Source organism: Neopsephotus bourkii, unplaced genomic scaffold (assembly GCF_033783945.1).
Source record: "Neopsephotus bourkii isolate Nb327-2 ecotype Australia unplaced genomic scaffold, CSIRO-AGI_Nbou_v1 NB_1526, whole genome shotgun sequence".
NCBI lineage: Eukaryota > Metazoa > Chordata > Aves > Psittaciformes > Psittacidae > Neopsephotus > Neopsephotus bourkii.
The window spans coordinates 5,258,480-5,271,904 of record NW_026902002.1 but is presented as its reverse complement, the minus strand read 5'-3'; the positions used below and the strand labels follow the sequence as shown (position 1 = coordinate 5,271,904).

General features: G+C 39.4%; 1 protein-coding gene across 1 annotated transcript in view; it reads right to left on the bottom strand.

Annotated features, from left to right (window-relative positions):
• GYPC (glycophorin C (Gerbich blood group)) overlaps positions 1-12,132 on the bottom strand; it is a 31,805-nt gene extending 19,673 nt beyond the window's left edge. Inside the window, exon 1 of the mRNA XM_061370132.1 lies at positions 11,916-12,132. Within this exon, the coding sequence (XP_061226116.1) occupies positions 11,916-11,949 (34 nt within the window). The 5' untranslated portion in view covers positions 11,950-12,132. The remainder of the gene's footprint in view (positions 1-11,915) is intronic.
• Between the last annotated feature and the right edge of the window lie 1,293 nt (positions 12,133-13,425).

The window sequence follows — 13,425 nt, the reverse complement described above, 5'->3', positions numbered from 1 at the left end:
GGGCTCATGCTCTGTTTCCAGCTCACAAATGGTTATGTCCTCAGGATGCAAGAGATTAGGTGTCTCACACAGAATGTGGGAGGAAGAAAAGTCTTTGTCTGAGATTCACAACTCTTAATGTATTCCAGAAGGGGAAATATTTTACCAAGGAGCAACTGCAAAGTTCAGAGAAATACAAAAGCATTTATCTCTCCAGTTGCATTCCTCCCTGCCAAAACTGGGAGGGGTGATTTACTCCTCTTTGGAACAAGGAGTCCCTTATGGATCATTAATCCACAGGGAGAATGAGCTCAGGAGCCAAAGACGTTGTTTCTTAATGTACAAGAATCTTGAATCAACAGGACGTATTCTTCTTGGGAAGCATACAGGATCAGTTTATCTTTATTTGCTCTTCCCTACCCTTGCCTTTAATAATGGTTCACACAAGAGGTCTAGTTACCACTGATAAATCACTTTATTAAAATCTGTGGTGATAATAGAAGATGAGGCTTCCATAAGCTCATCAATGCATTTGAAGCAGACTAATATTAAAAAGTGAACATCTGAAATTAACAAATTCTGATCCAAAGTTCAATAAAATCAATATAAGCAATCTCAGGTTCCAGGGTACAAGTATCTCAACACCACTAACCTCAGTAATGCAATGCTGACTTGCAGTGAGTAAGGCATTTCCTGAGAAGCTCTGCCAAAATGCGAAGGAGATAGAAATGGACAACTATTTGTTTACATGCCAGAACCTACGGTTATGAAGCTCTCTTTACAGCTAATCAGAATTCATATGCCAAAAGTTACGGTAGGAGAGGGTTTAGATCTGCTGGGCACCTCTTGGTATTATGTTCTCATTTCTTTAGGAGTCATAAAAAGTCTTATTTTGTTTCTGAAACCACATGAAAATATTTCCAATGTTTCAGTTGCTAAGTGAGGAGCATTAAAGACTGGTTATATCTATTCACAATATGCAGACATTTACAAAATGTCACTAATATGTAGTGGATGGCATTTTATACTCTTTATCAAAAAAATGTGCAGCAGAGAACTACATTTTTGTATTCAAATCTCACAAGGAGCATTCACGTCATGCTCAGATTTTCCACGCTCCACATAAGCCTGGTAAATCCACAATCTTACTGCTGTAAATGACTTACAAAATCAGAAATGTGGCTGAAAGAGAAAGCCCTGATCTGGCTGGTAGCTTGGGTTTTATACTGTCCTGTGTGCCTGTGCCTGCACATACCATCCTTTATTTTTGCTCTTTGTCAACTTTTTATCACAGAGTTAGGCTTTAACAAGTTGAAAAGTATTAAGATTAGAAAAACCATTTTTACATGTATTGCTGCCTGCTACTTCATTTCTTCCATAGTGCTTAAATGTCCAGGCATGTAGCTTTGAAACAGGCTACCTTTAATGCACTTAAAAACTCTGCTGGATTTCCAGCTTGCTTTGATCTCCACAGTCTAGAGACTATCTCAGAGAATACTAAGAAATACGTTTAGGGGAAAAACATTTGCAAGGAGAAAACCCTAAAGTCCTTCCAACTTTATATGCTTTGCCAGTTAACGTCATACCTAAAGTTGTTTTTTGCATTTTATCTTTATGCTTCAGAAAGCCTAAATCTCTGCCTAGAATGAGCAACTTGATCAGGTAAGTTAGGAAGATGGATGTTGTCAGTGCCCTTATCGTGCGCACTGAAGTGGCAAGTAATTATTTGGTGATTTTAATTTAGAAAGGAGATGGAGATGGAAGGAGAGATGATTTCTGTACTGAAGAATTTACAGAACGAACAAAACAAAAAGTATACATTTATGCATTTATGCAATAGACAATATTACATTTTGTTAAGAAGGAATAGAAAGGTTGTGAGAGGAAAGATGATAAGAGCTTGCTAATAACCATGAGTATGAAAGAGACTTTGACTGGAGAGCTGGAAACAGAAGAAAAACTTGGCTACCTTAGGCTACGAGCAAACCAGCTTCTTTCTGGGACTGTGCAACACCATTTTTTCCATCTCTCAGCACATTAAGTCACCATGCATGCCTTTGTGGTAATGGCTTGTACTTGAGGCAATCTCAAATTGTCCCCAGTACAGTAAGTAGTTAGAAATGGAAGCTCGGTCAGGACGTGGGATGGTTAACTTAAGAAGAAGGGAGCATAAACTGGGGAGATATATAGAGATGGGTGACACTTTAAGTAAGAGCGTGGGAGCTCGTACAGAAGGTGAGATAGAAGGTGATCTCTTCATCAGGGACTGAGTGATAGGATAAAGGGTAATGTTATAAGAGGAAGTTCAGACTGAATATAACGAAGAAGTTCTTTACTGTGAGGGTGGTGAGGCACTGGAACAGGCTGCCCAGAGAACTGGCAAATGCTCCATCCCTGGCAGTGTTCAAGGTCAGGCTGGACAGAGCCTTGGGCAATATGGTCTAGGGTGAGGCGTCCCTGTTCATAGCAGGGGGTTTGAAACTAGATGATCTTAATGTCCTTTCCAACCCTAACTATTCTATGATTCTGTTCTATTCTATGAGTTTTCTTTGTGTTAAGAACAATTAGGCATCCTGACATTAACCGTGCTTGAGCTTTAGGTATGGAGAACACACTTCTCAGTGGGAGATGGGAGATTGTCACAGGCAATAAAAAAGTTTTCAGAATTGGTCCCTTCCCATTAAGAGGACACAGCCTGCACATGAAGGCCCTACAATGTACCTTTCTCCTCCCTGACTTAGTGCTGTTCTTGGCTGTGCTGATGTTTGTAGAAGCCATTGACTGGAGCGTGGCTGCTCCAGCTCATGACTAGAGCAAGAAAAGGATCGGTAATAGGAAAAGTGACAGGGTGTGCAGAGCACACTAAGTGGTTTTGAAAAAAAGAGTGAGAGAACCATAGAGAACCATGACTTCTTTTTTTTCTCAAAGCAAAGGGGAAGCTGGAACGGAAGTATGGTGTTCAACGGCAGTTTTGTTTCCTGATCTCTACTCAACACCTTATGCAGGCTTTTCTGTAGATATGAAGCATAAACCTGTGTATATCCACCTGTTTCTGTTACTAAATTGCCATTAGTAACTAGTAGTATAGGCTTCTTTCAAAAAGTCCCCAGTGAGGGTAAAACTGGATTTCCATGCAACAAAATCCAAAAATCAAAGTCCACTGTCAGTATTTTCCAAAGTATGGAAATTCAAGAGAGACAGACAATGATAAACTCTCCCAGTAGTGTGATCCAGGATATAAAAACATGTCCCAGGTTGTAAATAAAAATTCCTAGGTGATGACAGGAAAGATCTGGAGGGGGGAGGTGTTGTTTCATAGCTGGCTGTCAAGATGACAGAGCAAAGGGAGGGAGATGGAACGGAGGGCAACTCCAAAGGAAAAAAGGCCTCAGCCCAGAAGATGACAGGGGAAGATTTATGTCTTCCTTGCATATGCTTTTATTCCTTCCCACTGCGTGGACTGTGGAAGGTCCTTGAAAGAAGGGAGGAAATGACATTTAACAACTGGGACATGTGTGTCTGTCCTATGTTGAGATATGAGCACTTACCTGTGGGCTGAGAAAGGGAGAGACAGGAAGGACTGGGAGATGCAGATAGCTGCAGTGGACAACTTGAGAGGGCAAGTGTAAAGGAGAGGTGGTGATAAAGACTGCTTTGCTCTCTGAGAGCATCCTTGCATCACAGATAACTTAAGAATTTAGTTTTCTGCTCTCTGTATTGAATAGGACAGGGACTGTGCTCATGAGATTTGAATGAATCATCAGTAGTTAAAAGAACAACCTCTGCTAGCTCATAAATACTGGTTATTAAAACCTCAGGACTTTACAGAAAATGAAATTTCATAATAAATTTCTATCCCTAATACATCCTAAGAAAGCCTCAAAAACAGAGTTCAACAATATACACATATAGATCCCAGAAGACAGAAATAGAATATAAAAAATCCAGAGTACTATTTGAAACATACTTCAGAATTTCTGAAAACATAAACAAGTATTCTGAATTCTTGTATGACCCCATTTTTATGGTAACTCTTCTCAATCTACTAGAAATACTTGTACTCATTCATACATATAACACATTAATCACCAGTGGTTAAGTAAGTGATTTGTGGGCTATTTGCTTTACCTAAGGATTATTTGGTTTAGCTAAATTTGGTCATCAAGAGCTGCTTTTTCATCTCTTATTAAGTGACTGAAATTTTTGAAACATCCAATTAGCAGATGAGAAACATCTTGCTTTTGTGATAGTAACAATAACTTTTCAAAGAAAACAAGCTTATTTCTCTTGTGTACAGAGAATAAATTTGCCTACACAAAAGGATTAAGTTAACCTGGAGTAGCAATTCTGTAAAACCTATTCCAGTATAAATTAATTTTTTTAGAACTATTTTAGGTGGATAATATGATTGAATTAATTCTTGAATAAGTATTCTGTTTTCAAAGGAGAGTAGTTATTCTTTAAAGAATAACTTTTATTTCAGCATGAATATGAGTTTTCTAGAAACAGCACAGATGTATTACTAGAGGAACAGAAACCTGGCCAAATTTTCTGTCTGCTTGAGGTTTAATCTTGCACGATTCACTGGCTGATGAAGAGCACAGAATTCCTGTTCTGGATTCTCTCCTTTTAAATAGCTTGATCCATAAGGGACATCTACTTTCTCCTTGTTTCTTGAGTCACTATCATTACTTTTATCTGGATCTTTGCTTATGTGGACATGGGCACTGTAATAGTATTCAAGATGAATCCAGGCAAACACTGTAGATGCTAAAATTAAAAACATGAGTGATTCAGTGTCCATACCATCATGAGATGCTAGACTCTGAAAGTACAGTCAGCAAAGAGACACCTGAATCTGGCATCTGCAAGGGATAGTTTGCATAAGGCCATTTTGCTAATGTTTTACTATATCATATAAAAGGATATTTTGTAATGTTTTCCAACTTCTTGTATATAGTCCAAGTCATCTTTTCGCTTGCTTTCTTGTTACTGAGTTTATGCCTCTGTGATGCCTTAAAAAATCTAATCATTTTTTCTGCTATTTCTGAAGGTTATCTACCATATAAAAATGGAAGCATGAGCTTCTGAGTATTGGTCTGTGAATAGAGGTGCGTTTGGGTAAAGAAAACTCTCCAAACCAAGATATCTGACCAGTGAAAAGCTATGTAATTATTGAAAGGGTGGGGTGTGTGTGTGTGTGTATATATATATATGCATATATATATGTATCTGTGTATATGTGTGCATACAGATTTGCAGTATATTATAGAATAGAATCATAGAATCATAGAATAGTTAGGGTTGGAAAGGACCTTAAGATCATCAAGTTCCAACCCGCCTGCCATGGGCAGGGACACCTCGCTCTAAACCATATCACTCAAGGCCTCTCGTCCAACCTGGCCTTGAGCATTCACAACCCCCCTGGGCAACCTATTCCAGTGCCTCACCACCCTAACAGGAAAGAATTTCCTCCTTATATACAATCTAAACTTCCCCTGTTTAAGTTTTAACCCATTACCCCTTGTCCTATCACTACAGTCCCTAATGAAGAGTCCATCCCCAGCATCCCTATAGGCCTTATCTATAGGCATCTATCTATAGGCATCTATCTATAGGCCCTATTATATCTACATACACTCTGTGTGTGTATATACATATGTATATAAAGAGCTTAAATCTATCTTCTAGATTTGATGTTACCAAAATAGTCTGTTTGCAAATCTAAACACCTACACATGTGTAAGGACTTGATGTCTGCTTCTGCATTGCTGTGACCTTGTCATACATGCTCTTTATAATGTGGACTGCCTCATAAAACTAGACATTTAAAACATTCAGTCACATTTATCACACAAGATAACATGGAGCTGTCTCAGGGTGTGTTCAAAAGCCCCCCTGCAACTTACTGATAAAAAGCTTAACTCCACTTCAGGGCTTATCTGAAGAAGAAAGAAGAAATGAAATAACTGAATTTGTTGGGTTTTCTTCTACAATGGAAAAGAGAGGAAAAAGGAAGGCAGATGGGGGGTGTGTGGGGTGTGTGTGTGGTGGAAATCACTTTAAAACTTCAATGCAGTAAAACAAGTTTAAACCATTGAGATTTTAAATGAAGTTTTCTGCTTCATCAGGAAGAACCCTGTGGTGAAACATATGTCAGAGGAGAAGATATGAGAAACTGGCCTCCTTTGCAGATGAGAAGATTAATTAAGAGGAAAATCACTTAGCCAGATGTCTCATTGGTGAAACTATGTGTGCAAGGTACATCTGCAATAAGGGAGCAGCATAGCACAGACAGTGCATTTGACTTCCGTGCTAACATGGAAGAGATAGGAATCTAGTGTGAATTAGATCATGCTGACTCTTGGAGAAACAGAGGAGTACAGATCTTATTTCAGCTACAAATTATAAGCTGCATGTCTGTTATGTTGTATAGTTATAGTATATTGTACACCATAATGTTGTAGTATCATTACTTGATGTAGTTATGGGTTACAAATAAATCATCCAGAGAAGAGAGTCCTTTTCTCCATTCATGTTCATAAATTTTTGGCATATCAAACCTGATTTCTCCAAGTGCCAATTATCTTCATTCACCAAGTATTTTTTCAGAATGCTTAGCAACTGGTGAATTTTTCATCAACTTATTACTAGGGTAACAGTGTCAAATTCATTTCACTTAGGAACTTAGGTCTTTCAGAAGTAAGTAAAGTAAGTAAAGTCTTTCAGAAGTAAGTGAAGTCTTTCAGAAGTAAGTAAAACACAGTCTGATGTTCAAATACTTGGCCACTGAAGGTGCTTATATATTCTTTCACTATGGCATGTGGGTGTCCCTATCACAACTTGGATGTGAAGGGGAAAAAAAAAAAACACCACAAAAAACCCCACAAACAAACCAAAAACCACCAAACGAAACCAAAGACAAAAAATAAACAAACCCCCCTACCATGTAAAGAAATACCCTACCAGTGCCAAACACGGTGTTTAAGTGTTTTCTGATCTTTCCGTGGGAAACAAATAGGCCAGTTGCTAAATGACTTCTGAGCTATGTCTTTTTCCCACGTATGTATTACAGAATTAGAGAAGTGGGAAGCAAAGAACTGTTGCCCCAGTGGATCTACTGTAATCAATACTAACTTCTACCTACTGGCTGCTATAAAATGCTTTCCCATAGGCAAAACCTGCCTCTCCAGCAGTGTCTCTGGAAAACAGTAATTTCTCTACTACCTGTAATCTGTCCTCTCTATGTGGTCTACCAGTCTTTTGAAGAAAGGGTTCCTGTACAGCACCTAACACAATCAGATCCCTCTGTTGGCTTGAAATTCTCTGTACCATAGGAATACTAATCCCTTCCCAACAATAGAGACAGGCACTCCACAGAGCAGACACACAAATGGACTTTCATTAGAGAATGCAGTCCCAAAAGCCTGTTTTACAAAAGGCTTTGCTGATTGGACTCAGTCATTTGAACAGCAGTGGATACAGGGTATATTCCACAAGAGCCTAGAAAGAAATGTGCAGCAATATCAACAACGAGATGCAGATGCTACACAATTCTGTAATACTAATAGGCTTAAGCACATAACCAGCCATAACCTGTTTGGTTGGTTTTTACTATTTGTGTGTGTGTGAAAAGCAGTGCCCAGAAATGCTGAGAGCTGCTTTTTAAAAACAAAAAGAAAAAAAGTGGACTCCTATTTGGGTGGACTCCCTCCCTTCCATTCCCTCCAGGTTAGTGGCTTGTCAACATTCCTGCTGTTAATTACTGAAATTTCAGGTGCATTTTGAGCCTTTCAATTTGCACATTTTCCTATCAACATCTCAGGCAATGACGGTATCAGGAAGAGCCCTGCGGTATAAAGCCAGATTTTACAATTCAAATGCACATGCAATTCATATGTGGTGGGAGACAAATATATAAGCAAAAGCATTCAATTTAAATAAATGCTTCTGGGACATATTTTGAGACTTCTGTGGTAAAAATGAGAGGTTATTATAATCTATATGTTTTCTTGTTTATAAATGCTTACAGGTTTATCTGTGAAGACCAAAATTTTCATAATCAATAGCCCCCAATTTTGTTTATTAGTTACTGTCACAGACAAGTGCTTCTGTTGATTAAGGGCAATGAAATCAAATCTATTGCCAAGGCAGTGAATAACACGATTAAAAGTCTACAGGAATCAGTTGCGGCTTTTCACAGGCCCTGTGTGGAAGGTAAATGGTATTGCTTCAGGAACATTTAAAAGACCATGAGTTGGGGGCCATTTTTGCCAAGATCTCAGCTTCTTTTGGGGGGGACAGCCTACACATACTTGACTCTTTTTCCAGAAGCCTTAGCTGTCACTGCCGCAGGGGAGAATGGAGTCAAAACCTGCTCATGGGTCAGAGGCAGCACCAGCATCTGCTCCCCCAAGCAAGCACAGGGCTTGCCTCTGGGCTATTGCTGAACTGCAGCTGGCAGCACAGACGGAAAGCATACAGATCATGAAGCTTTGTTTCACACTGTTTCTGACCCTCTTCCTCTCTCTGCAGCTGGGACATGGCCTGAGGTCCAGTCTTACCTCCTGCTTTCCTTTTGGGCCAATTGTTCTACATAGCACAAACCATACTACTTCCCTACCCACCAAGAAGGAAAACCTTATCTGCTGGAAGCTGATGAGGAGGAGAAGCCTCCACAAACTGCTTTCCTTAACCACTAATTTCATGACAGCTGGCATTTGAAGTATAGAAGGCCCCAGATAAAACATTCCCAGCATGCCAAGTACAGATTAAAGCCTGTAAGGTGCAGATCTCCAGGTGGAGGAACACCTTTGACCCCCAAAGATGGCTTTGCAAAGATGGCTTTGCCTCCCTAAACTGAATCTTCAACCAGGTGATGTTTATTTGCATGAGCCCTTCACCTCATTTGAGCTGTCCCATTGCCTTGGAACTGGGTCACTGAAATCTAAAAGAGGACAAAAGCTGCAGTCTGGTCAGAGATTGCCAAACCTGTAATTCCTCAGGTTTTGTCAGTCTTATCTGTTAATAAATCAGGCAGATACTGCCTGTACATCTTTGCAGAGGTGGGAGGAAGCAAATCATTCTGGCAATGCACTTAAACATCAGGACGTTCACATTCCTTCAGTCAGGCTATATCTCTTACATCAGAAGAAGAAAAAAACCCCAAAACAACTGCAGATAAACAGCAAGATATTACATTGAATAAGAGCCAACAAAATTCAAGCCCAACTCCAGTATGGGTTTGGTAGCAGCCATCTTTACTTAGATATCCTATTTTATTCCAGCCACACACAAATGTCCATTAACAATGAATGATGAAGTAAATATATACACACTGCCTAACATCAGTAGGCTGAATTACTGGCTCCCTCGCCTCCCTGTTGAGTGCACAGACAGCCCACTCAGAGCAACGGGATATCTGAGCAGGACATGGGAAGTGCATGAGATTAGGTCGTGAGATATCCCTGTGTAAAGGCAGAATACATTTTCAGGGTTCACAGAGCTGAATATTTTAAATCTGAAACAGTAGTCTGCTCCCACCTGGATTGCCAGGATCATACTGTATTTATAGAATGAATAAAATTCCTTGTCATCCTGAGTGAATACAAGGAGATAAGCAAAGAACATGAGCAATTAGGTAACTTAACACTGTTCAGTTTACATCAGCACACAGGTGCTGTATGGACTCACCTGCAGGTACTCAGCAACAAATTAATATGTCAGTACAGTCAAAGATTTTTGGTGTTTCTTTATGTATTTTCACACACATTTCAGTAATTTCACTATGGTTATGAAGCGAAGTTATTTTCCCAATTACTCTTCCTCTCTATCAAACATCTGCTCTTCATGCTGTGCAGTGCCTGTCAATACACTGATCTTTCAGTATCTTGTTTCTCACAAAAATTGATGGAATTTCACAAAGAAATAACACTCTTTCCCCAAGACATACCTCCAAAACCTCAACCATTATTAAAAAAAAAATAAATAATGCACCCAACTTGCATTGTATGGGAATATAGTACTATCAGATTTTCTTCAAATTTAATTTAATTTAATTTTTAATCTGTAAATTCGATTGATGTCATTTGAAAAAAGTAAAAAACCAAAACCAACAACCAACCAGAGATAAGCTGAAACAAAATACAAGAGTACAGGAGCATTCTGTCTGAATCAATAATGGAAATTATGACAGCAAATAAAGAATAGATAGTCACATTCTTCAGTCAGAATACTTCCTCTAGCAAGACTATAAGCCAGTTATTTTCATTGGCAATCATATGATTCTAAAGTGATTCAAGCTGAGAATTCCTGTCTAGATTTTGGAAAGAACAAGAGAACCTGATGCATCAGCCTTTTTCATTATGAACAGGCAAAAGGCCCCATGGGGTACTGACTCCTCAACCAGATCCACTCTAAGTCCTTCTGTGGGCTCCGCTGACAACCTACGTCTGTCAGAGAAGTGATTTGTAATGTATTCAGCACTGTAGAGCTGGTCCTGGTCTTGCCACCAGGCCAAGCTTGTCACTAAAGATACAAGATTGGATCTGGACACTTGTTGATATTAAATAATGAGCAAAATGCTCCTCAGTGAGTGATGACCACCCTCCTGAACGTGCTTGGTTAGCACCAACAGCAGTAATTTACTCAAGCGTTTCCAAACCCAAACTCTCAGAATCCTGAATTAGCATGCACTTTATTTCCTATCAATAGTAGAAAACAAGTTGTAATGGAAACGATAGAAAGCATAATATTATGAACTGCAGAATAAAACAAGACTAAAATATAATACAAAGCTAACGTCTAATCTTTGCTGTTGGTTAGAACTTGCAAAGAGGACTAAAGAGTAAATAGAAATTGCTGGTCAGGATTCCAGAGATGCTGCTCATTGTGTCATTTCTGCTGGATCAGCCTGCCTCATTCAGAGCTTGGGAAACATTGTCAGTGTCAACATCCATACAGAACAAATATTCTTACAGCAATCTCTGGATCAAATCCTGAACTTCAGGCAGCTCCCATAGTGATGCCTGTACTTTCTGCCTTTATTACTGATACCACAGAATCATAAACAATTCTGCTATTTGCAGTTTATTAAAAATAATACAAAAATACTGTCTTGAACTAAAACAGGAAAGATTATACTAAAGCCATCAAAGAGCTATGGAGACACTGAAGCATCAGGAGTTTTCTCACTGACTTTTCTCAGCTTATCAAATCAGAATCCAATGCCTTCCCCTCCACTTTTTTTTTAATACTGTACCAAAATGAATGCTGCCATGCTGCAGCTAAGCCTCTGCTCATTTGACTGTTTGGGACAAATTCTTTCTTTTAAAATTTACTGAAATATGCAGTGCTACACCAGCAGAGGACTCACCCTCCTGTACCCTCTCTTGCTGAGAAACTAATTTGCTTGTCCTTAAGCCCACGTTTCTAAATTTCCAGGGGCAGTAACGCATTGTGGCTTTAAATAGAGTGTCAGTTTGTGCCTTGCGTCTCATATTACACACAGACAGCTTAAGACTCTAAACACAAGCTGGGCAGCACCATTAATATCTTAGAAAAGCATCAGTATGCTTTCGAAATGTTCTATATTTTCATTCCTGAAGGCAAGGGGACGGAAAAACATTCAAATAAAACTTTTCTAAGCCAGGGTTTAGGCGGAAATGTTACTAACTTTGCTCAGTCCCATTCAGGAGCCAGAGTTTGCAGTTTGTTTCAGTTCTTCACAGACACGCGCGCGCGCACAAACACAAAGAATAAAAAAGGAAAAGAGTTTTATAAAAACTTTTTTTCTTCAGGAACAGTCTCAGGCATTCTTTTTCTCTTTTTCTTTTCTTTCTGTTTTTTTGTATATGACTCGTTAGACAGTCTTTTCCTTAAGCAGCAGACTGATAAATCCACTGTTATCGTAAGGAGAGGGGGATCAGGGTACTCACGTGGTTGAGATGTCGCATTGTTTTGGTTACTCATAATTTATGCCTTTGAAAAATGCCTTATTTGTGTTGACAGTCTCTCTTCCCTGCTCAGAACCGACGGCGGGATTGAACAGAACAGCTGGAAGAGCCCGGGAAAATGCTCCTCTTGTTCGGGCTCTCGTTGCCTGGCTCCTGACCCCTTTACAACTGGAAAAGGAAACAGCACATGTGTCATTCTCTTTTGCCTGTGTAGCTCACATGAGCGGGGAGGGGCACTCATTTGCAGATAGCAGTAACTGTATTCAAGTTTTGCAAGTCGTATGTATTCCACCCCTTTGCTTTCAGTAGCCAGCAACCAGTAGAAAGAAAGTGCTCTTTTCATTCTTAGCCAAATCTAGACGAACATATTAGATTTGCTTCCCAAATATTATTTAAGTGCAAAACTTGCTGCTGACTCCCTTCCCAAACTGCCTATCATCAGGGTGAGACTGGAAGTAGGGCTTTCAATTTTCATTGCCCAGCAGCATCCTTAACACTCACAGTCTAACTAATTCTGTCCTTTTAATGGGTGAAAATTGAAAATGACATTTACTGACATTTACTAGGTTAGAGTAGTTATGTCAGCATATAGCACAACTCTACACTGTGCTGAGAACAAGGAGGAACTGGTGGCTGTGTCACAGGCTGAAGCACAGGTAGCTCCAGTCCTGGCTCTGACACAGGTTTCCAGTGATACCTTGGGCAAAGCATTTAATCTCTGCCTCAGTTTACCATCTGAAGAGTGAAGGTGATACAACTGTTTTCCTTCCAGTCTTGGTTTCTGTATTTTAATCTGAGGGCAGGAATTGTTTATAAATAGGATATATTTACTGGTCTGCACAGGTTAATTTACTCATACTCTGCAGCAAGCTTTTCAACCTGGACTACGCTACTAGCTCCCTCATTTATACTGCTAGCATTTAAAGCTATCTGTTTGGCTATCTGCATGCTATACCGCAATCAGCAGCATGTAGTGATTTTGACTCTGTATACACAGTCAGCCTGCAGTTGACATGGACTAGGAATTCTAGGTCATACCAAAATACAAGCAATTTATAATGCTATGTCTTAGACACTAAGAAGAGGGAACAAAGTTTCCATTTTCCTGGTCTCTGTGAGTCAGGATGAATTAACCACCTGCCCATGACAGCAAAACCACAGTAACCACCAGAATGGAAGTGGAAAAAAACAGTCACGAAATTCAGGCTGAGACTCATCCTGTTTTGCAAAACTGTCGCAGGATATTTCTGTAAAATTATCTCAGTGACCTCCTACAAGAAATGAATGCTGAAAACTTCGTTCACAATATTTATTGAACAGCTATAGGATGGAAAGAAGAGTGACTTATTTACATGCTAATGACAAATAATGGCTTGTTTGTGAGCAAGGATACAGTAAAAGACATAGATCAGCATTTTGCACGTTTTGTGGTAGAGAGCCCTGGAATATTTAGTGATAGAGCAAACCAAGGCACAAAACAGAGAAAAACAGC